Below are 22,295 nucleotides of genomic sequence, written 5' to 3'. Positions count from 1 at the left end.
TTCACTGGATCACCAACGATACGAGTGCGATTCAATCCGGTTATGATGGTGCCCAGTATAGTGCCGTTCTGTCCACCCCTTCTTCTTCACATACAGGACAACTCTCGTGGATCCCGCCCAAATGTCCCGAAGAGTCGACGAGCTCCTCCATGGTTTGCCTCATGAAACGCAGAAGAACATTCACTCTGCAACGGTCACCAAAGTGAAAGCCGCGGCTAGGGTCTTCCTGGAAGGCCTTGTGCGAGACGACCCCACTGAGGTGGTGCGTGACATGGCTTTGGCTGTCAGCGAACTCTGGCCAAAAGCACATTACAAAACGGGAGGAGTGGCAGACACCATCGTGCGTTGCTTGAATCACTGGTTGCCAGCGGATGTCGCCGACGCTCTTCTGTTTACCGTGGCTAAGTCAAAAGGAGTGAAGGAAAAAATAAACAACCCGCCTTGCTAGTGGAGCAGTGCTTTTAAACCTCTCGCGACGTAGCTTTCAGGATTGCAAGGTATTCGGCTAATTGTCATTCGGCACAATTGTATACGTTACTTTGCGTGCATGAAATGAGGACACAACGTAAACAAGACACCAAGACCACCACTGCCAAGACATGTATTGCGCGCACAAAGTTACCACCATGAATGTACAACAACTAGCCCGCATTTCAAAGTTAAGCGGCAAGTTTTGTTGGAATATGGAACACAGCAAAGAGAAAAACTGGCATTGGTGGTGAACGATCACGAGTCAACTACGCGTCTAAGTGTAACCTTTAAGGGCATCATTTTTCTCGCTAAGAAGGAGTTTGCCCCCCTCAGACAGTTTATAAAATGTCGCTTGGGCTCCACCGACTGAGTTTTTGGTATTACTTATTAACGGCAGAAAAATACGTCAGATTTCAAGTGTTCGTGCAGCCCCTTATTGCTTCATTGGCCTTGCTAACAGTCCATCAGGCAAAAAGCACAATCTCTAAAACTTATGGTAGTTTTCAAACCGGTAGGGACGAAGAGGTTCATGTGGTGATAAGCTCATATATATTGTTTGCTGTTGTCCTCGCCAGAAAAAAATTCCAAATTCAGTTCTGTAAACTAAGAGGGTGTGGGTATGGCAAACGAAAGTAAAAACGGAACATAAATCTCGCTTGCGCGAAAAATAGTCCTTCAACATAACAGGAGTAAGCACGAAATTAACAGTTTCAGCTTTTCATCATCCACCGAATCCCGGCGCCTAATCTATGCAGAAATTAATGGTCGCCAAAAACCTCAATGAGAAATGGGAAAAGATGATGTAATCCGCACATGCACTGCAACTCTTCTTGGTCAATTCGCATTACCGACTCATAATGCAAGAACACACACCAGGCTGCCGAGGAGAAGGCGTTGTCCATCACTCTTGTGACGTTTCCAGCCGCTACTCAGTATAATTGGTTCCACAGACAACCCCTCTTTTTCGAAATCTCAACTTCCTAAAAAAGTAGAATCACTTCTCTACAGACTTTAAAGCAATACGTTTTCTTCCTGGGTGGAAGATACCTTTCATTATCCCCTCTGCCCCCATCGTATGTTCCCTCCTCAATCCACTGCCGAATGCAAGTTCTGTTCACAACCTGGAACTCTGTCATATCATCATAGAATGAGTGCGCAACCTTAAAATTCCTCTTCTCCCCTCCTTGGGGCATTGTTGCACCTGGCATCTAAACTATATAACTAAGGCTGCCCGCTTATCACATGCATTCCTACAATAGGCAAACACTCCGCTTCATCAGCTGACTACTCCACTGCTTTTTTCCTATTACTGCCCCTCCAAATACCTGCTAAAGAAAACCGCCATTTTTTTCTTCAGGTTCTGACCTTCTTGAACCCGACCCCGTGGCTACATCCAACAATTCAGTAGATGATTGTGTAGACTCACTGTACCGTGAAGTACGTCCTTGTTGTTCTATTTATGAATCAGGATTACGGCATTCTTTCCCCTCCACGTTTAGGGAACGTTTGTTTGAGAGAAAACACGAGTAAACATATTTTAGTTCGTTGACATAACCTACACGAAAAGTTGAAGAAATGGCAATATAGATTCATTTGCTTGCGTTAGGCAGTTCCTTGTTTCCAATGCACGTGTAAAAAAAGGATGGGAATTACCTACCAGTAAAACTGTCATGGACCGAAAATTATTCGTTGTAGAGATGAGTAGTATTTGCATATGGCGCAGCATTGCAGAAAGTGTGCTTGCTTCCACAAATTGAACAATACCGCATCAGTTACCAAAAACAACGTCAGCGCGTGGGGGTGAGAAGAAACGAGTGCAATGGTGTGAGCGCTCGAGTTGTGGTGGTATTTAACAGTGATTTTATTTCTTGTCTGGTATCAAATTTTATACATTTTTTAAAGCGAAACACCGCACGTGGAAGAGTTCGCAGGTTTTTTTCTTGTGGCTCGTTGTAAACTTGCGCAGTGATACGTGATCACGTGATTGTTTGGTTTCCTGCATATATCTGTGTTCACTTTCAATAAAATTTTTGTTGCAGGCAGGACCCTGTATCATAGTCCTTTTTTTCTTTTACCCTTGTATATTTCTTCATTTTTTCAATGAAGAAATATCGGGAAACAAGGGTTTTCGGATAAAATACCCCGTTTTACCCCTCTTTTGTTGGATGAACTTTGAAACATTTTTTTTCCGCATGCAATGTGTTTGTTCTACAGGACCTCCGTATTTGCATGGTTTTTAAAGGGCTGACATTTCTTTCTTCCCCAGACTGATGGGTGCACTAGTTGCTTGGTTTCTCTCAACTTCGGATTCGAGAAACTAACACGTAAATAAAAAAATATGTGTACCGGGCACAAATTGTTTCTGAATGTGTGCTGAAAACTGGCATTTACGTATTCGCAGCTGTGAAAAAAACGTCTTCTTTTTGGTACTTGTTTAGCCACCCATGGAAATTCTGCAGAAAATTTATTTTACCCACAAACAGGAATTCAACAGGAGGACATCTTGGGAATTCGTAAGTTTAGACTTGCTTCCTGAATCTAACCTAACTGAACGGGATACAATGGCCCAAATATCAGTAACGTGATGCACTGACACCGCTTTCTGCGAAAGCACACGTTCTTTCGCATTAGCAAACAATGAAAATTGACGTCTCCTATCGCGCTTACAAAGTACCTAAACTTCCGGCACTTATTTTAACCAGTGCTCTCAGCCGAAGAAATACCGGTTCGGTTCCTACTAGACTGAATGACATCCCGACCGGTCCGGTTCGCGCAAGAAAATATTAGCGAAGTGTGAACAAATTTTTTTGTATTTTAAAGTGACAATAAAATACATAGAAATGTGGTGTATTCAAAGTACTGTTTTTGTTTTTACAAATGAGGGAATTGCAATGTTTAAGTCAACAGTGAGAAATCAGGCACATTAATTTGTTCAGAAAAACCGACGAAGTAGTGGTGCTTAAGCAGCTACTTTCCTGCCCAGCCATTATGCTGTCCTAGGGACCGCCTAATGCAAACACCAGTGATAATGCTAGTTGTGGGAGATACTTTTTCCCGCTTCCTTTTTTCGCTGAAGTCGCAATATTTTCTCAGGAATCGCCCATTACCCTGATCGTTAACGCCCTAGAGTTAGGGCTGCGTACCGGCGAGTGCAGGGACATGTTTAAATGCCAGTGGTGTACTTTTTTTCGTTGGTCGTATTATTTGAAAAAAGAAAAATCCTACAGCAGCCACGGAAATGCCCTCTACGAATTCGATCATTTGGACACCTAGGTAAATTTCTTAGCAGTCACATTCTCGGGGGTATGGGCCAAAATTGTGTTAAAATTGGGCTTTAGTTAACGCTCAGTCACTCATACTAGCTGTTGTCACTGTAATGCATTTTGAGATAGCTACTACGGACGTGTGGGTCACGCTTCTCCGTTCCTCCTGACCACCGTCCTCGTCCCTTCCGCTAAGTTGCGGGTTCTTATAAGAGACTACGAGATTACTAACTGAAGCGTTAATTCGATGCGTGAAGAACGAGATGGAACTTTCTGGGGAGGGCGCTCTTCAATTTGTTGACAGCAGGATTCTCGTTACGCAAAGAGTAGCCGGAGCAGCATACTTCTTAGGCTGGTCAGTGTGAGTGTATTTTCAAAAACGACGAAGCGCTGAAAAAAGCCGAAACAGTAGAACAAACATAGTGGAAGAGCGCTGGGAAATGAAATAGGGCGGGATTGGCCGGCCTTCCGCATGAGTCGTCTACGTCAATGATGTTCAAAAGGCAGTACGTTTAAATGGGAAGGCAGTACGCTTAAAAAAACGTTCTGCCTTCAAGGTTAGGGGATACACTTTCTAACAAAATGGTGAAGTGCGTACCGTACGCTGGCCGTTTTCTGTGCTATATACTAACATTGTCTGAATCCGTTCGAAAAACGCTTTTCCTTACGCCCTACCCTGTCAGAAACATTTAAAATTATGTCAGGCGCCACAGTGCTCGTTGCCTTTGCAGTGATGAAACGTTTAGCGGTAAAAGGTCTGGCCATGGAATGATAGTGCAAACTACGTCTTTCGGTGTTTGCTTATTCGGTGCCAGAAGGCATCCAAAAAGGTCACGATATGTTAGTGTGGGAACATTGCGCGGAATAATTTGAAACCCCACGCTTGGCCCCAGCCTTTTTGTTTTCTCGTAGAAACGCACCTCCCAAACATATGGCCCTGTTGAACGCCCAGAAGCTACTCCTATGCTATGAGGAACCTTGCATAGTGCAAGCCGGCTCACCAATTTACCCCGCCTGGGGGTATTCGCACATAAAATTTGTTTTTTTTCGTCTATGTAAAAAAACGACAACCAGGTGGCGTCACCAAACAAACATTCTTGTGGTCGGCAGCCAACGACTTAGAAACCGAGAATTTCTGTCAGGTCTGTCTTATCGGGTAGTTAAACCTTCCAGGTGGGCTACCTTTTGCAAGAAAATTGTGAAACGCAACTAGTATTCACATTTAGGGGTGTTGGCCCTTGCCGTTTTGATGTGCAGCAATCTTGTGCTCCGATTTGCTTTCCACAATCACAGCGGGCGAAGGGCAAAGTCCATGTTTCATTTAGCGTGCAGGCTGCCGATAGTGCGACATTTATTTTAGCTCATCCTTGCGTTCTTCTCGCGCTACAATCAGTAGCATACATTTTTAAAGATTCCTGGGCATACGTTTCCTCAAGTTGTCACGACGAAGAGAGCGTTGATAGTGTTGGCTGGTCTGAAGGGGAAAGTGCGTGAGAAGTTGCGAAATTAATGGTGCGTGAAAGACAAAAGCCCCGAATGGCGATGACCGCGCGTTATTAACGGGGTAGGGGGGGTCGAAACGCTTCGTCGTAACCAGTACCCGTTATTTCTTTCTTGAGTTCAGTTCTGGTTCGGGTTCAACGTGTAAAAAAATATTAATGGTTTGTGTACGGGCTCGGTTCCGGCAAAACTAATGGTACGGTTACGGTTTTTTGGTTCCATTCCGTTCCGCTTCGGCACCCTGTTTGTATCTGAGCTATTTTTCTAATGCACTGATTCTGCTCCGGCAACGTTTGTATTGATTTTGACGATGCTCCCAAGTACTTGCAATAAGTATTTGTTCCCAGTGCAAACGGTGATACAAAACTATTTAGGGAAGGAAGCTGTTTCCGATTCTGATTGTCTTGTCTTGGCGTACGTGGCACATATCTTCCGGCATTAGAGTTTATTATGTCTTTAGTCAGTGCAGTATGCATTTAAAAAGCATGAATATTTCTGGTGCAAACTGTTCCAACTGAATCAACTGAAAGAGTAGGGTTAGACCATTGCCCGCTTTCTCCTGCAGGTAGATAACCATGGACGTTCTCGTTGTTCTGCTAGAATCAATTGCAGAACCCTGCCTCGCAATAAATCCTTAGTTGGAGGCGAAGGTCGTCCAAGTTTTATTTCATTGGTACCCCCTTAACTTATGATCCGCATGGTGACAAACTAACTTTTTAGTTGCTGACCACATTTAATGTACTCTAGCCCAGGAAAAGGAGACAACAACCACTCCACCGTACACTGGCTTTCTCGAGGTGGTTTGGAGAGAAGTTTACTTTTTATTTTTCCTGATATACGCAACCACAACTAAAAATAAGTGGCCCAAAACTAAGAATACCTTAACGGGCGTTGAATTTACAAATGCTGGGGCCTCTGTATAATGTCTTCCAAATAGATAAGCAGCCCTTCGCGGTATTGCTCATGCGACAGCTGACGTTACTTTTTTTTCACAATCGGGGCTATTCGGCGGGCAGCGTCGATGACCTCGTCCGAAATCTCGGCCGGCGTGATATCGTGCAGGAATCTCAAGAGGCAGCTCAGCCATCCACCGGGTCTGTAGTGCGCCCGGGGCAGGCGATCTCGGACGGCCATCTTCATGGCGTCCACCGCTTCTTGCAGATCATCCTTCATGAACAGATTGTGCAACACCTCTGCACTGCGCTTGAAGCGAGCCACGCAATTTTTGTCGACGTTGCTCCGCACCCTCTCCGGAAGCAGCTCCAGGTCACGGTCGAACTCTGCGCTCATTTTCTCGTGCTCGGCCATCGCTGTTCTGCAAAATGGAAATTTGGGGAACGATAAAGTCAGTGCCTTTGAAATCATCTAAGAATATTATCTGACCTTGGTCTCAGTGTCTTATCACGTATATACAACGCTCACACAATCTTATAAGTTTTTAATGTATAGGCGAAAGCGTGGGGTTCAGCCGTTTTTTATATCGGGTAGGATGCCAACAGCCCCACCTATCAAGATACACCTATACGCTCCCAAAGAAGAAGCTCACCCGAGCAAACGCTGTTGCCCTGGGATACCTTCGGAATGCATGGAAGCCGATGTTTTGTGAATCATGGCTATGCGAGGTAGCAATCACTAAACTTCGATGCAAAATTCCCACATTAAATTTTTATCCTTGTAAATCTGGCGTGCCTCCATCTCAGCAATGCCCTTTCTGCAAAGAACTGGAAAATATAAAACATTTCCTTTCTAATTGCCACAGCTTCTCCCCAACGCGACGCACGCATCTGGAGTCAAACTTTAGGCACCTCCACGTTCCTCTATCTACTTCCGAGGTTCTGCCACTAGGCGCTTCCGCCCTAGGAGTTTGCCACAAAGATGTTGTGCCCGCCCTTCACTCTTAAATTGCGGCGCCAGGCTGGTTTCCCTGCTAGCCAGCTAAGCGTTCACATTTTTAAAATTTTCTTCCTCGCTATACTTATATATTATAAAAAAAAAGCTGTTCTGTATTACTTTTTTCTCAAGTTGGGGCACTAAAATAATTTGGGTCACATCCTGATTAGGTACAGAGCTCCTTGGCTAATCCCCCGCGTTGGAATGTGCCATGGTATGAGGCAACCACCCAACCAACCAACCTGGAATAGCTACAAATATGAACGTACCATACATTAGCGTACTATTACATATAACAGACATCATGGGCTATCGCCTAAACGCCCGCAGTCGAAGAAATATACTACACCGCAGCTAACCTCCTGAATTTCCCACGCCGAACAAGCAGCTCGGCTACCCTTGAACAGCGGGGGGGGGGGAGAAGAGTGAGTGTGGCGGCGCTGCTCAGCTATGACCTTTAGGACCACCCGCAATAGGGCGCACGGACTCGCAGGGTGGCAACAACCGCAGGAACTCTAAACTAAGCACCTCTCCCGCTTGCCAGCCCGGGTGTAATTTTCCCTCAATTAAGTTCCCAACTACCACTGAGCTTTATGATGCTGCTAAAGGTGCTGTTTCCTCTCCAAAAGTTCGAGGTATCCGTTTAAAGTACACGCGGTAAATGCTGTGCAAAACGCCTCGTCTTTTCTAGGACACACGAAGATATAGGGTTATTTCGAGGAAATCTGAGAATGGCGAGGATTTTATACCCAACAGACAATACTTCGACAAAAAATTCAGTTAAATTTGTTCTTATTTGTGTTTTCTTTTCAAGGTACTGATGACTTTTATTCAAAGAATTGTTGCGCGTTCATTACGTGAACAAAAATATTGGTACGCAGCCTTCATTTGGAAACGAACGTAAGCCACGATTTGCTGTATCCTTAGATCATAAAAGTGATACCAAACTTTCGACAGGGACAGACGGTCGGCGCAAAGTTATACTGATTACAAGAAATGTAGCATGCGGACGATCTGGTTGTTTCGGCGTCTTGTGTTTGTGTCACACCTAGTCTTCACGCAGGTAATCGGTTCTGGTTCTTCTCAGAGACTCAGGAAAAACACCCGACCCCCATGTTCTTTTCACCGATAGTTGGGGGGGGGGGGGTACATTCCTGTCCGTCGCAATTCTAAAAATATGCACCAAGGCCTCCACCCAGGTTGTAAGAAAGCCTGAAGAAACGCCTATAAAACACTAAATCGCAATAAACAGACTCCGTTTGCCGTCACAACTTAAAAGAATACCTCTCATTACACAATCACCCTTCCCCTGGAAGCCGAAAAATTGGACTTTCCCTTTACTTTTACCCAACTCGTCCTGAAGGACATGCTAACCCCCACGCCGCTTGCTACAGGCTCACGTTGGGAGGGGTGCACCCCGAAATATTGCTGACATCGTGTGGGCTACCACCCAATCTTTATTATCGGGCTACAAATTTGCAAACGAACAGGTTCGACATCCCTCTCGCCGAACCGCAGAGACAAGAGTGGAGGGCTTCTGTGCCTTTGGTCAATTCCAAAAAAACCACCCTGTACTATTTAACCACTCGGCAGTCCTTCCCCAGTCCTTACACATGTTTAACAAAAAGCCAAAAAATCACACTGACACCGATTTTCGAAAGACACTTTTGGCCAACTAGTCCTCATGCATGTTTTCCTTTCCCGCACAATCTTTACCGAAATGCAAATTGCGGATATCCGATGGCCGCTTTCAATAAAAAGGGCGAATGGCGACTTCTATTCCTGTTGTAGGCCGTGTTGACAGCTGCTTTTGGCAGATGAAACTGTTTTTGGTCAGAGGCCATTCGGGTGAGCGGTTACATGTGCACCTGTCTCCCTGGCTACATTCATCAGCAAGTTCGTGCACTCTGCCAGCGCCTTTCATGCGTACATCAAACCGCGAATGTGTGGTGACGCCATGGGTTTCTGCGAAACGCTGGCGACACTCGGATAAGTCATCATGTTTTGCTCACGCGGTGTGACCGAGTGCTGATGTCCACTTGCTACGCGCCACTCCTCCTGCTGTTCCGTCGACACTATCGTGACCATCATCAACAGCCTAGTAGGTCCAATGCAGGAAGAAGGCCTCTCTTATCAACCTCCAACCGCTCTTGTCCTTAGCTGCCTGAGTCGATTTTCTGCCTCCTAATTCTCTTATTTCTTCCCCTTCTTCTAGACCCGTTTGGCGGTATCCATTGTTACCCTGGTGGTCTACCAGCTGTCACTTCGTCTAACTACGTGGCCAGTGAAAGTGTCTTTTTCTGTACTTGAGCTATGATATCCTCTACTCTATTTTTATTGCTCATCCAGGAAGCTCGCTTTTTCTCTCTCAAAGGAGCCCTGAGAAAAGGTTTTACCGATACAAGGGTGTTCACATTTTCACGTAAACCAATATCCTAGTAATCCCCTCGTTCAAGAATTTTGTTAAAGCGATGTGTATCAGTGAAGTTATTGCAAATCAAAACATTGCTTTTGCGTCCGCGCGGCGATTCTCTCTCGTTTCGGCCACCTCCTCGCACCGCGCGAGCGTGACTTCCCATGATGCCCCCCTTCTCGGTGACGTCTGCAAGAACATCCGGTTGTGGCTGTCGTCTGCTGCTGCTATGTTCGGCGCCACACCATCGACCTCGGATGGGGCCGTTGGACTTTCTGCGTTCTGTTTTTTACTGTTTTTATATCACTCTGCTTATGAATCCCGTACTCCGGTCACGCCTGGAAAAGCGGACAGAAAGAATGAGGCGGGACTGTTACACTTCCACACTACGCCAAAAGATCACGCGAAAAGAGAAAGAGCCTGCCACCGCGCGTACGCGGCGACAACTTGTACTGGCCATGGTAGTCTAACATATGTGAGCAAATGACTAAAAAATAGCCTCAAACTTTGTTAGAATGAGCACGTACGTGCGCTCCGAACCGACGTCGGTTTACATAATGCTTAATTGGCCGCTCGTTCGCGCCAACGTTCAGCTTGGTCTTGTTATGGTGAAGCCATGCACGCACACACGCAGGCAGTAGTATTGCACTAAAAGCTCGTTAATTCGTGCTCGGTTAATTCGACCTACAAGTTAATTCGAACCCACGGCCTGGTCCAGCCACAGCCCGGTATATTTCAAGGGGGAAAAACGCCCGATAATTCAAACTCGGCGGTATGCAGAACGGTTAATTCGAACTGGGATCCCCTGGTTTCCATCGCTCCTCGCAGAACAAGTCGGCCAAGACTAATTACAATGTGTTGCAGATCCGAACCGAGAGAAATTTTCTAGAGATGCAAAACATCGAAACCGAAAAACAACAGCGTGGCTCGCGCGCTATGCTCCTGCAACAGCTTATTTCAGTAGTACAGAGGGCGCCCCGCCACCGGCGCCAGTGCTCATGCGCAACCATTATTATTTATGAAACATTACTTACGAAATCACCTGCCACAAACGTGTAGTGGCGCCTAATTCAAGATAACGAGTTCACAGGTAGCGTCCTTGCGCTCTGCCCGCGCCGTGTGGCGAGATATCCATTCATTCTAGCGCCCGCTCGCTAATTCGAACTCCGCTTAATTCGAACAATTTTATGGTCCCCTCCGAGTTCGAATTACCGAGCTTTTACTGTATTTTATGCCGTTATTCCCATCGGTGATAACATTTATAACCGTAACAATACAGCAGCCGAAGGGCTACACGACACGGTAGAGGGACCTTTTTAAGTGCGAATGCACTTCTTAAGCGACCCTGAACCTGCGTCCACCGGCGATGTCCGCGCACGTGGAGATGGGCGCGCGCAGCCTGGCCGCTGACATGGCACATACCCACGTGGGGGATTGGCCAAGAATCTCCTCGTCTTCCTTGGCAACGGGGGGAGATGGGCGCGCGCTGCCTGGCCGCTGACATGGCACATACCCACGTGGGGGATTGGCCAAGAATCGGGCGTGAGAAGGGCTAGAGTACTGACACGAAATTTCAAAGCTGAGATCCGCTCTAGCAATCAAGTACAACGACAACACAAATAGGTGTCTGTGAATAAATGCATCTTTCTTTCTTTGTAGTTGTGCGTGTGTGTGTGATCTCTCTTTCGCGAACATTACCGAACCGCGCAAATTCAACTCGTGCATTCGCACTTTCACATTCTTCCCCTCGGGGAAATGCGGGAATTTTTTAGAGTGTGCCGTGCATTTTATTACCCCCCCCCCCACTCCCTACTTTCCTAGAAGTGTCTACGCGACCATGCGTTTATCAACTACTTCACAAGTACACCGTAACCGATTTCACGAAGGTGTACGAAGAGCAGTGTGAGTTTTCGGGCCGTGCGCGCCAGCCTCTTCCTTCGACCGTGCATATGATAGCACATAACATTTGTTCTACCGTCGCTTTTCCCCAAGATGGCCTGTAGCCCCTTTTCTATCCATAACGGTGGTTCCTTCATTTTTTACGTGCTCAGTGCAGCCAATTGCGATATGTGGATGGTTTGGTTTCCTGCCAAGGCCCTATAACCCCCCCCCCTTCCACTCAAGCCTAGGTTGTGTTTTGTTTAAGTGGGTGGAAGAGTAAACTATGTTTACTCTGTACAAAGACATGCCAATTTCGAAAAATGCATCGTTTTTTTTTTCCTCAGAAAGTACAATTGCCTTTTTAGATATACAAAACACAAGTTTAAAACTGAAAAAAATCGTCCCAATGACTGAAATGATGCTTGATGTTTGATTTAGCAGTTCCACAGTTCAATGCAACGTTTTGTTCTGGATTCGCGAATACAGTTCGCAAAGCATGCCACTAAGGACACCGCGCAGATAAAAAAAATACAAGACCTTGCCCCGATTTGAAATGGCGACTTTGCTTGATAGAGCGCGAGGCTTTAGTGTACTGCGCCACGACGTAACTGGCGATGGCACGGAAATGACCCGTATTTCAAATTGAGCGTGATCAAATGTAGCGCAGCAGAAACACACGGGACGGAAAGAATACACACGTACGAGCGCTCCCTTCCAACTGATTCTTTATTTACATGACGGCCAATATATATATGCTTAGCCTTATCAGGAACAAAAAATAGGAAAAACAAAACAACAAAAACAAAAATACTGACAAAGAAAGAAGGAGTACACCCAACACCCAAATTGAGAACCACCCTTATTGCCATATCTAGATTTTTTATCGGATTTCAAGAATTCCTGCCTGCTTAACTCAACTTTTCTTAACAGTTGCGCCGTAAGGTTCCACCAACCACCATCATACGTGATCTCCAGTAACAGCCCTGTTTGGGGAGAAATGCGATCGCGAATTAGCGCCCGGCTGCTACTGCGAGTTCGCCCTTCCAAAATAGTGCTCCCCGTAATTTTGTTTTAACGTTTTACGCTAGAAACTTTGGCTGATATTGATTCCTTATTACCTAATAAACCTTCCATAAATCCTCTTCTGCTCTAGACTGAGCTTATATTTTCTACAAGTGTTGCTGGGCGCCCACGAATGTGTAGTTCACCACTCCGGAAAACGACCTGCCGCCAAAGCAGAAACAAAAAAAAAGCGTCGTAAGCCAGAAAACGGATCATATTAGCGGTAGTATTGAGTTGTATGGGCTTCATGGACCTTGTTCATTACACGCAGGAAAAACTAAAAGAACTAAACCGCGTTCTTTACGGCACGAATGTCGTCGGGAGCGGTTTCCGCTTCTTCATCGATTCCCGACGACCGTTCCGCCTATCGGTATTGTCGGTGTGTCTGAGGTCAGCTTGCCAGTGACACCACGTGGACTTTCGATGGGCCGTCGTGTTAGTGTCGCCGTCGGTGTCGTGTGACAAGGCAGTCTGCCAACTGGGAAGTCAGCGCCGCCGTCGTGTCGTCGTCGTGTGGGCCTAACTAGCACGCCTTAACAAAAATCGTGGTAATGTAAAAAAAAAGATAGACAGACACGATAGCGTGAAGCGTGCTGCAGGAAGCTCTAATTAACCAAGGGTACCAGGGTGATGTGTCGACGCTGAGCAGATGACGCTTATTCGCCAAAAGTTCGAGAAACATCCGTACCATAGCAGGACTTCTGCTTCGTGACGCATGGGGGGAATCGACGACGTACATGCGACGGAATGGCGGAGCCCAAAAACACACAGGAAAAGGTTGGAACGCGGCAACAAAATTTGCAACAAAAGTGTGAGCATTCCGCTGCACGTAAAAAAAGTTATACTTGGCTCAGGTGACGTTGACTACCAAACCTAACGATTGAGCTATTATGTGCCCAAATCGTTACTGTTATCATTTTTCGTTTCATGGCCCATTGAGGCAACCTAAGTTTGCTTTTAAGTTGTTTAGTAAAACGCCTAGTTTGCGCTCCGTATGTCATCAGCATCAGGACGCAGTGGTTGTAAATTCTTTTCAGTGATAAACGTAGCCTACATTGCATTATTTTGGAATGCCCGCCGAGTGCACACCAGCCCACACCTCGTCTGCGCCGGATTTTTGTCGTGGTTGGGGTCAGCTGAGACAACCTGTCCGAGGTGGTTCTACGCTTCTACTTGCTCTAGAGCTTCGTTACAAATGCTGAACAGGGCGCTTTCGGCATGTTGATTCGTAATAACTTTAAATTTGTTTTGTAGAAGGCGAAAAAACGTTTTATTCAGTAAGCCGGGTAGAATTGCTGAAAGCATTAGACGAGCAATGAATAGGGCACACCTGTAACATATTTCTAAATGACGTATATAAAACACGGAACGGCGGAATAAGGCTTAACCAGCAAAGCGACAGATTCTCGATTCATAAGGGCGTACGACAGGGGAGATATCTCAGCAACACTGTACACAGCACGTTTGGAGGGGGTATTTAGAAAGCGTGACTGGGAAAACACTGGAATGCGGATCACCGGAGAAATCCTGAGGTAGATTCGCGTGAGTACCTCTTTTGATTATTAAAGTCTCCCTCTCTCTGTTATGCCCCCCTCTGACATATACACGCACAGCAACACACGACTGTTCTAAGTTCAGCGCGTAAAGTTCCTTCTTTCTAGGATCGCAACTGCTAGATAGAATGGACAGAAAGTGGAGCAGTAACTTGAAGGCCCCCCTCTTCTCGACTGGTTTTGAATACCGTCAGAATGGCAAGTCGTGTCATCAGGTTTTATCCGTCAGAGGTTAGGATAAGAAAATTACAAAAGGCAGGTAGCACTGTCTACAGTTTTCAAGCGATTGGCACTCGCGAACTTTGCCCAAACTTTCATTTTCATTTCATTTACGTAAGGTACGTGTACAGAGAACACAAAAAAAGGAGGAGAAGAAGCATCTCCGAACTGGTGTAAGAAGAGAATGATCCAGCAATATCAATGAGGGAAAAACTTGGAAAGGTACCTGAACACTCCAGGCGCCACGGTGCAAACGTGCACTCCTCTGTTGAGATATTGGCGACGGAGACCTTCTGCCAACGAGGCCAGAGCGTGCTTGGACATGCAGTACGTGACGTACTCGGGCATGGTGAAGCTCGCTGCGTAAGAGAAAAGCACGCTCTTTTCAGAACAGAGGCTTTTACTCTGCGAAAACACAAAGGGCAGGGGTAATCATGGCTCTTAAACCCTTTTTCGTCCTGCCTTACCCTTTGCTTTGTCTATCCTTAAAGGGGCCATAAAGACAAAGTACTAGTTTGTTTTATTTGAAAGATTTCTTGTTCTATAGTGCCCCCAGCGCTTGTCCGGAAGCAAACGATGACTTTTTCATTGCGAAATTAATCAATGTAAGCTAAAATTTTCATTCTGGCGCCAAAACGTCTGTGTGAACAACGTTTGCAGTGACATCATAGAAACGGGTTTTTCGGCTAAACTTGGTGCGGAGCCGAGACTTGCTTACGGTTAGTAAACCTAGAAGGCGCCACCCCACCGCAGCAAGCCGTTTTCTGACTTTGGTTTGTTTGTGACCGTATTTAAACCTGGCTTGTTTTTGTTAATGGAGGAAAATAATCACTTTGTGAAACATGGTGCTCGCTCGACAAATATGCTCACGTAAGACAGCGTCGCTTGCGTCAATCGGCCAGTGTCGTTTGAGGCAACCCCAAAGCCCCTCAGTGCTGTGCATCTAAATGAAGTTTAGTGCGCGCACTACCAGTGCAGTACGCATGGGTACTATGTTTACGTGTGCTTTCGTAACTTTTACTGTTTGTCCCACCATTCCTACTAATATAAAAAGAATGTGCCCTAAATGTCAGCGCAAATATCTCGTTCGGCAAGCATATAAGTTCTGCCTAATTTGCGCTTGCTTTTTCCGGCCTCCGCCAATCGCAGAGCGGGCTGGTATGACATCATAGGTACTGCTAAGGGAAATGAGCTAGTGGGTCGCATGGCCATCCCCTTTTTTCCTAATTATGCAGCCTATTTAGGCAAAGTTTACGTTTAAAGTGGTGTCAGCGGGATTCTGACGAGGCAATCTTTAGAGTGACCCAAACCTGCATTTTCTCTGAATGGCCCCTTTAAAGGGTAGACAAATCAAATGTATCAGAATAATTAGAAAATGCCTACCTTTACGCCTCGACTATCAAAATCAACAAGTAGCGACTTCTCGCTAGGAAGCACTCTATTTTACACGTATCCGAGCACACAGGAAGTAAGAAACATTGATATTGTACTTTCTACTTCTTGCAAATATTTCAGTTTGCCATAACAACATCAGAAAGGCCTTTTTACGCCTTAATTTTTGGGATATTTCTCAAATACACCAGAAGTTCTGGTCTCTAACGACAGCTTGAGGGAACATGATTTATATTCTCAAGAAACTTTTTTTTTATTCGCCCCGGCACACAGGCTGCAGTTGGCATTACCGGTACCACGCGTTGTCTCATTTATTTAGAACTAATCTGCAACCATATTGTTTTTAACAAGAACACGCCGTAACGTGCTACACAAAAACTGCCTTCTCCAAAAAATATCGCAAACGCCGGAAATTTTGCCGACAAAGTTGCAGAATTATTTTTCTGAGTGTAGTAAAAACAAGCTACCCTGTGTTTGCGGTCTATGTCCCGTATCTGTTAGGGCATACGTCCTCTCATTTTTCTAGCTAATGTTCTGTTGTTTGATTTTAGTACTGCGCTTTAGTATTCTGTTACTTCCTTGTATTTTGTATTAGGAACTCTCTGTTCCGATTTTACTTTCCTTGAATAAATCCGAACCAATCATTTTTTTATAACCTGTATTCTTCACTGGTACTTCCAAGTGAGCCGTGGGATTTGGTTGTTCCGCCCATCCGTAATGCCCGGAAGGGCGTTTAGGCTAATAAAAAAAACTTGACAAAATTCATGGTTCCTCCTAGCCTTCTCTGCCTTGTTTCCATAATTGCTGTGACTGTTACGCAAGCTGGTGTCCCAGTGACCCCAACGTACACAGAAAACAGTGGCTATCCTCTATTCCCCTTCCAGCAATGACATAGCAAGTACTGGCAATTTTAAACATTATTCTGTATGGGAAGCAACTTCTCGCTAACTCTACGGCAGCGTGGGCATCCAGTCATCAACGCGAAATATTTTAAAGGTATGCCGAAGAGAGCTTTAAACACATCGTAATTATTTTGCCTGAATGAAGGGTTCAATCTGTAGACCACCTTTACAGATTTTCTAGCCATTTTAAGGCCTTCAAACGAGAAAAGGACGCCCGAAATTGCCGCAACACTGGCACTATCGTTACAGAGTATTTGCTGCCATTGGGATACTCTCCGCAGGTGTATATTCAGCTTATAGTTGGCACGCTTAACCGGTCTATTAGTGCTTGTACATACAATAATTGGACATTATTTACGAATAGTTCAAACGTAAAAATATTGAAGTTTGTGACAGCATAAACTCCGTCACAAACCTTGTGGCGTCAAGACGGCAGTTTCTGCGGTGACCGTAAACGCAACTTTAGTTAGCCAGTAAGAGCAGGGCAAACTACAAAACTGTGCGCCTGTCTGAAGCCTGTATGCGTGCTCTGAAGCAAACATACAAATATGCCCAAGAAAACTTCGTCTGGCACTTCGGTTTGGTGGTTGTCTTTCTTTTTCAGGGCGAAAGTCCACCCGTTACCAAAGACTTCTTCACTGCTACAATGTGTTTGCGTCTCTTTATTCTTCGTCTTTTGACGCGAATTCCCCCGAAAGACAAACTAACCGCAATTCGTACGGCAGCTTCCCTATACAGCCAGAGCTCCCCTCCACGTGTACCTGTTCCACACGCGTGCCGACACGCGCACCTTTATCTACCCTCGCATCAGGCCAATACTTCTTTCATTCTGACAGGGTGCCAGGTTAGTGCTTTGTTTAGCGCACTCACCTGTAGCTACGGCGACCCTGGTTTAAATCCCACACAAACCAAATCAGGAACGCGCGGTTCGCGGATGATATTACGATCTGGATTACCAGCGGCTCCATACGTTGATAGTCCAGACGCGAGCGACACCAAACAATATGCAAGGCGAAGAGGAATAACCTGCACATCACAAACATCAGAACTCTTCATAGTAAGCAAATGCAGTAAAAAAACTGGGCCCACCACCCGACATCGCGGTCGCCTTCGAGGGCGAGCCAGTTAATAGAGCAGGCAGGCTACCGTTGCTAGGGCTGCACGTGTAAACGAACGCGAAGGCAAGTTATACCCTGGCGCTAGTGAAAAAAACAAATTAATCAAATAATCCACATGATTGATCCGTTGCAAAAGCGACTGCCACCACGGCCTGAAAGAAGCAGACACATTGCGTACGCATCGTGCAGGCTTAATCATTCGCCGCATAGACTACAATGCACCTAATCAACGACTGAGCCAGGCCGAGACACAGCAGCGGTACATCCTACTGCACACCGGAGTAAAAACGGCGACAGGTCTCCCTATCTACGCGTCAGCAGGTATGCTGAAGCGCAGATCGGGCATACATGATGCAATGATAAAGTTAATCAAATAATCTGAAACAGTCAGTCAATTTTAAAGCGTGAAACGCACCCCTGCAGAGAGACAACTCCTCGGACAGCTAAGGCTATCGACGTCCGCCTTTGCCCCTCGCGAGAACAAACCAATAGCCCCGGAAATCAGAGCGGGTATAACAGTACCATCCATAGCCAGAAATTATGCTCCCACAGCACCATTCTCGCAGGCGCGCCGCACTGGCTAAAGCCTTGCACCTGATATACGGCAGCAACCCTGACACCCTCTATACAGATGCCGCAGAGGCTATCCAGCAATAAACGCCAAAGTGGCAGCCGTAGCCGACTGGACGGTTTAGGCTATATCAACAGCCACCGTAAGCACCAGGAACAGCGCGGAAGAGGAATAGTGTACAACTGCCCTAGCTGTCAGCACTCACCCTTTAGGCAATCCAATAGATATTATATCCGAATCACAAGACACATGCCCAAAATACGAGCAAGGACGTATCGTTGATTTATTGGACTAAAACCCAAATATTTCGTACGAAACTAAGATTAGCGTCTTAACACGTCTAAAGGGTGTATGAAAACTTTATATTTGCCGTTTGGCAACAAGTGTTAAAAGCGGTAGTTAATCGGGACCCTTCTCCCTTTTTGCACCTAAATATCGTCGCCGTATTACCCTTTTATGTCGCCTTTACGGCCTATGTCATAATCAGAAGTAAAAGCCAAACAGTAAAAGCCACAGCACTGAAATCCAGCGTTCTTATATCGCACCTACACTGCAACACACATTTCAGGATGGACACCAGCATTTACAAGCTCCTCTTTCAGGCGCATTATTTGTAGTTCTCTACCATACGACACAGAATTGCGCCCTTACCGTACGCTGTTTAAAAAAATTGGAACGGAGGTTTTTTGACCTTGTACACGAGACAAACCAAAATACCATAACCACGTTGATATGGACGCCCGCACACGCGGCACTAGAAGGCAATGAACGGGCCAACGAGGCTGCTCGAGATCTTACGCACCGAGAGCTCCCGCAACCCGACTCACAATCAATGGACAACGCGAAGGATCGAACACTACAAAGGGGAAAGACAAATCTACCCGGCTGCCGACCCCTCGCTCACCAAGAAGCAAGAAGTCGCGTGGAGACGCCTCCTGACGAACACGTATCCTAATCCAGGCCTTACAGGCACTTCCATCCGGATATACACGACGGCAAATGCAAGCACTGCCCCGAAATTGCAAGCTTGACTCACATGTTATGGGAATGCCCCAGTGTCCAGAAACAAGATTTTAACAACACCAAAGGCACATTTATTATAACTAGTAAAGAGTAACAGGAGACCTGGCTACGCAGCGAAAACCTGACATCCAGCAGTGGGCAGTCCAAAGGGCCGAAGACGCCGCCAGGAGTCAAGATATCTTGGCCGTCGTCTAAGGCGCCACGGGCCTGAATAGGCCTCTTCTTTGGACTAAATAAAGTTAATTCCTCATCCTCCTCCTCCAACGTAATTAAGCGGCAGTTCTTAAAACATTTAAGTCGTCTTTTTTGTGTTAGTAGAGTGTTTTCACGGATGTGTTTTTCCCGCTGTTTATAGATTCATAAAGAATCTTACAAACTCGTACCCCTTCTCTTTCTTCTACCTAATGTCTTATCTTTTCTTTATATGCCGCATGGCAAAAATGCGAATTAAAAAAAAAACTGGTCAGTCTATTGACGTACAAAGTACTGCCCTTTAAGAAAATTGTTATGCCAAAATATGTCCCGCCACACCCTTCCCTGATTATGTAATACGTTCACTAAGGTTCTTTAGGTGACGAAGGTTAGAAAGATGAAAAAAATAGGTGCAAAAAAAGTTTTTTTTTACGTAGGTGTTCCAGCTGGAATCAGTTCGTCCTCCCGGAACAGCGGAAAACCACAACTATGAACTTTTCGCGACATGAGGATACTGTGTGCCGGATACGCAGGAGTGCGCTATTGTTCCAGGGGGTAAAAAGACTTAGTGTAATCCCTTCCTGCTAAATATCAATTGAATAGCATACCACATGTTGTGTAACTTATGCAGCAGGACTGTGTTCCCGCACGCCACAAAAACGAAGATTCGATTAGTACACACCGAAAGCGCTCGTGACAATGACCAGCCTTCCTTGTGCTTTTTTCAGTAGTGGTAAAAACGCCGTGGCGACGGAGAGCGCCCCGAAGGTGTTGACGTCGAACACTGACCGCACTCGGCTCATGGGCTGCCACTCGATGTAGCCCATGCTGGAGACTCCGGCATTGGCCACCACTGCCCAGAGAACTGCGATGACAAAAAATTTATAAAGGCAGTCATAATCTGTGCTTAACAATAGCAGCGGCCCTTAGATCTTAATGCCATGCGGTGATATCTTTCAAATTTCTTCCTGTAGCCCAAAAAAACTTGCAATTGATTCTGAATATGGTCAAACACATTGTAAAATCTTCCTCATAGATGAACTCGGTAAAATGAAAATGTTTTGCTCAACTACGCAAGTAACAAGGTACATCAAGTGGCGTAAGGATAATTCTTGCTTAAAGTCTTGTACCGCTGGCCGTGCTCAATTCAATTCATTTGTCCTGACATTAAGGGGCTGCTGAACGCCACTGAACCCACGTAAACCTTAACGGCTTGCTCTTCCACTCTAAGCATTCAGCAACGCTGTGTTTCGAACCCACACGTAAAGCGTAACGGGAACTTTACTGAATGAGAGCATCGTCACACAAACTTATTACGAACGCAATTCTTTCTACTGACATAAAACATTTCCGGGGCTTGAAATCGCCATTTTTTTTGTGAGAGAACACCATGGGAACTTTCCAAAACAGACATGACGACTGAGATGGTATTAGTCCATCTTCAGTCAAGGCTTGTACCGTAAACTGCGCGGCTGCAAACGTCGCGCCTTTTTCTGAACTCAGTGAAACTAGCACGATCGTGTTTACATGTCACTTGGCCTTAGCAATAGCCTCTGTCTAGATATGTTTATTACAGCGGTTCATGACTTTTTATTGTTTTCGTGTCAGGCTTTGCAAGCGAAACTTTGCTTTTACATTGGCTGTTGGTGTTCCAGCCTCTGTTACCAGAAAAACATCAACTCATTACCGACTCAAAATAAATTTCTGCGTAGTCACTTTACGTAGCACATTTTTATCTCCAGCTTTTAAACTACAGCGAGTTAAACTACGCTATTCGGCTTCGTACCCTTAGCATGCTAATACTGTTATATCAGAGCTGTGGGGAGTTATTCTATATCAGGACCCGGTGAGAAAGAACTTAACAGGAGATTTAGTTCCATAAAGGTACACGTAAATGCACACAAACGTAATCACCCAAGAGGCCTCGCTTTGATACAAAACAGTGCATTCGAATATTACGTTTCATGCCTTTGTGCGCCTTAGCTCCACCTGGACTATCCGTGGCGTTCTGGGTATTCAGTTAAACGATGGTATATTTAACGCGTGCCAAAATCTTTACACACCGGTGTTTGTTTTTCGGTTGTTTCTTACCTCTACCACAAAAAAGGCTTCCGGGGAACCTGAAAGATGTCTAATGATGTGATAATGCAGGATCATGACTTCTCGCCGAGCTGCGTCACCGATTTAAGTCGCTCAGTTTGGCGCGACCAAGTTATCTGTTGCTTAGCTTAGTTGTTCGTGCATGGTGTTCCGAAACCCGCAAGCCACAAACCGGCCAAATTTGGAACTTTCAACACAGTTTTAATCTAAGCATTTAACTTTAAAGTAGCGTTTCAGGTAGAGTTTGTAGGACTTTGTTTTCACAACACGCAACTTTTCCAAGCGACAACAGAATGTTCCTGGGCCCAGACAGTGCTTTTCGGCTGCCCACTATGTGATGTGGGTATGATGATGATGATGCTTAGTGGCTTCCCTTTTGTAGCGGGGTGGCGTTGCACAGCGGCCTTAGTCGCAACGCCACTGTACAATCACCTCGCCAAAAAAATATACAAACGAAATCTATAAAAAATAATGCCAAAATAAAAAGAAAATACTTTTTGTGCTAGTCTGACTTCTTTGTTGGCATGTCTTCCCAGATTGTTCTCTGCTCTTTTCCCACCAACATTCTAACCTTCTTTAAATAACCTCTACTGCTGTCCAGTTCACTTAAACCTTAACTTAAGTTCACCTAAACCTTAAGTTCACTTAAACCTTAAAGCCGGGGGCTTCCGGAAGCTGGATGGCTTCATCACTGAGGACTGGACGGATACTTTTGCACTCCGTTACAATATATCGCATGGTTTCT

General features: G+C 45.6%; 2 protein-coding genes across 2 annotated transcripts in view; one reads left to right on the top strand and one right to left on the bottom strand.

Moving 5' to 3' along the window:
• The window catches only part of LOC144143144 (dehydrogenase/reductase SDR family member 9-like), a 54,493-nt gene extending 53,581 nt beyond the window's left edge, over positions 1–912 (top strand). The window contains exon 8 of the mRNA XM_077674950.1: positions 97–912. Within this exon, the coding sequence (XP_077531076.1) occupies positions 97–448 (352 nt within the window). The 3' untranslated portion in view covers positions 449–912. The remainder of the gene's footprint in view (positions 1–96) is intronic.
• Positions 913–2,166: 1,254 nt separating this feature from the next.
• LOC144141056 (retinol dehydrogenase 7-like) overlaps positions 2,167–22,295 on the bottom strand; it is a 38,296-nt gene continuing 18,167 nt past the window's right edge. Inside the window, exons 3-5 of the mRNA XM_077672562.1 lie at positions 20,133–20,315; positions 14,479–14,611; positions 2,167–6,549 (exon numbers count right to left, since the gene is read on the bottom strand). Coding sequence (XP_077528688.1) covers positions 6,213–6,549; positions 14,479–14,611; positions 20,133–20,315 — 653 coding nt within the window. The 3' untranslated portion in view covers positions 2,167–6,212. The remainder of the gene's footprint in view (positions 6,550–14,478; positions 14,612–20,132; positions 20,316–22,295) is intronic.

This window comes from Haemaphysalis longicornis, unplaced genomic scaffold, assembly GCF_048455015.1.
Source record: "Haemaphysalis longicornis isolate Haplotype H1 unplaced genomic scaffold, Haemaphysalis longicornis Haplotype H1 scaffold_6, whole genome shotgun sequence".
Taxonomy (NCBI): Eukaryota; Metazoa; Arthropoda; class Arachnida; order Ixodida; family Ixodidae; genus Haemaphysalis; species Haemaphysalis longicornis.
This window is presented reverse-complemented; position numbering and strand designations above follow the sequence as displayed.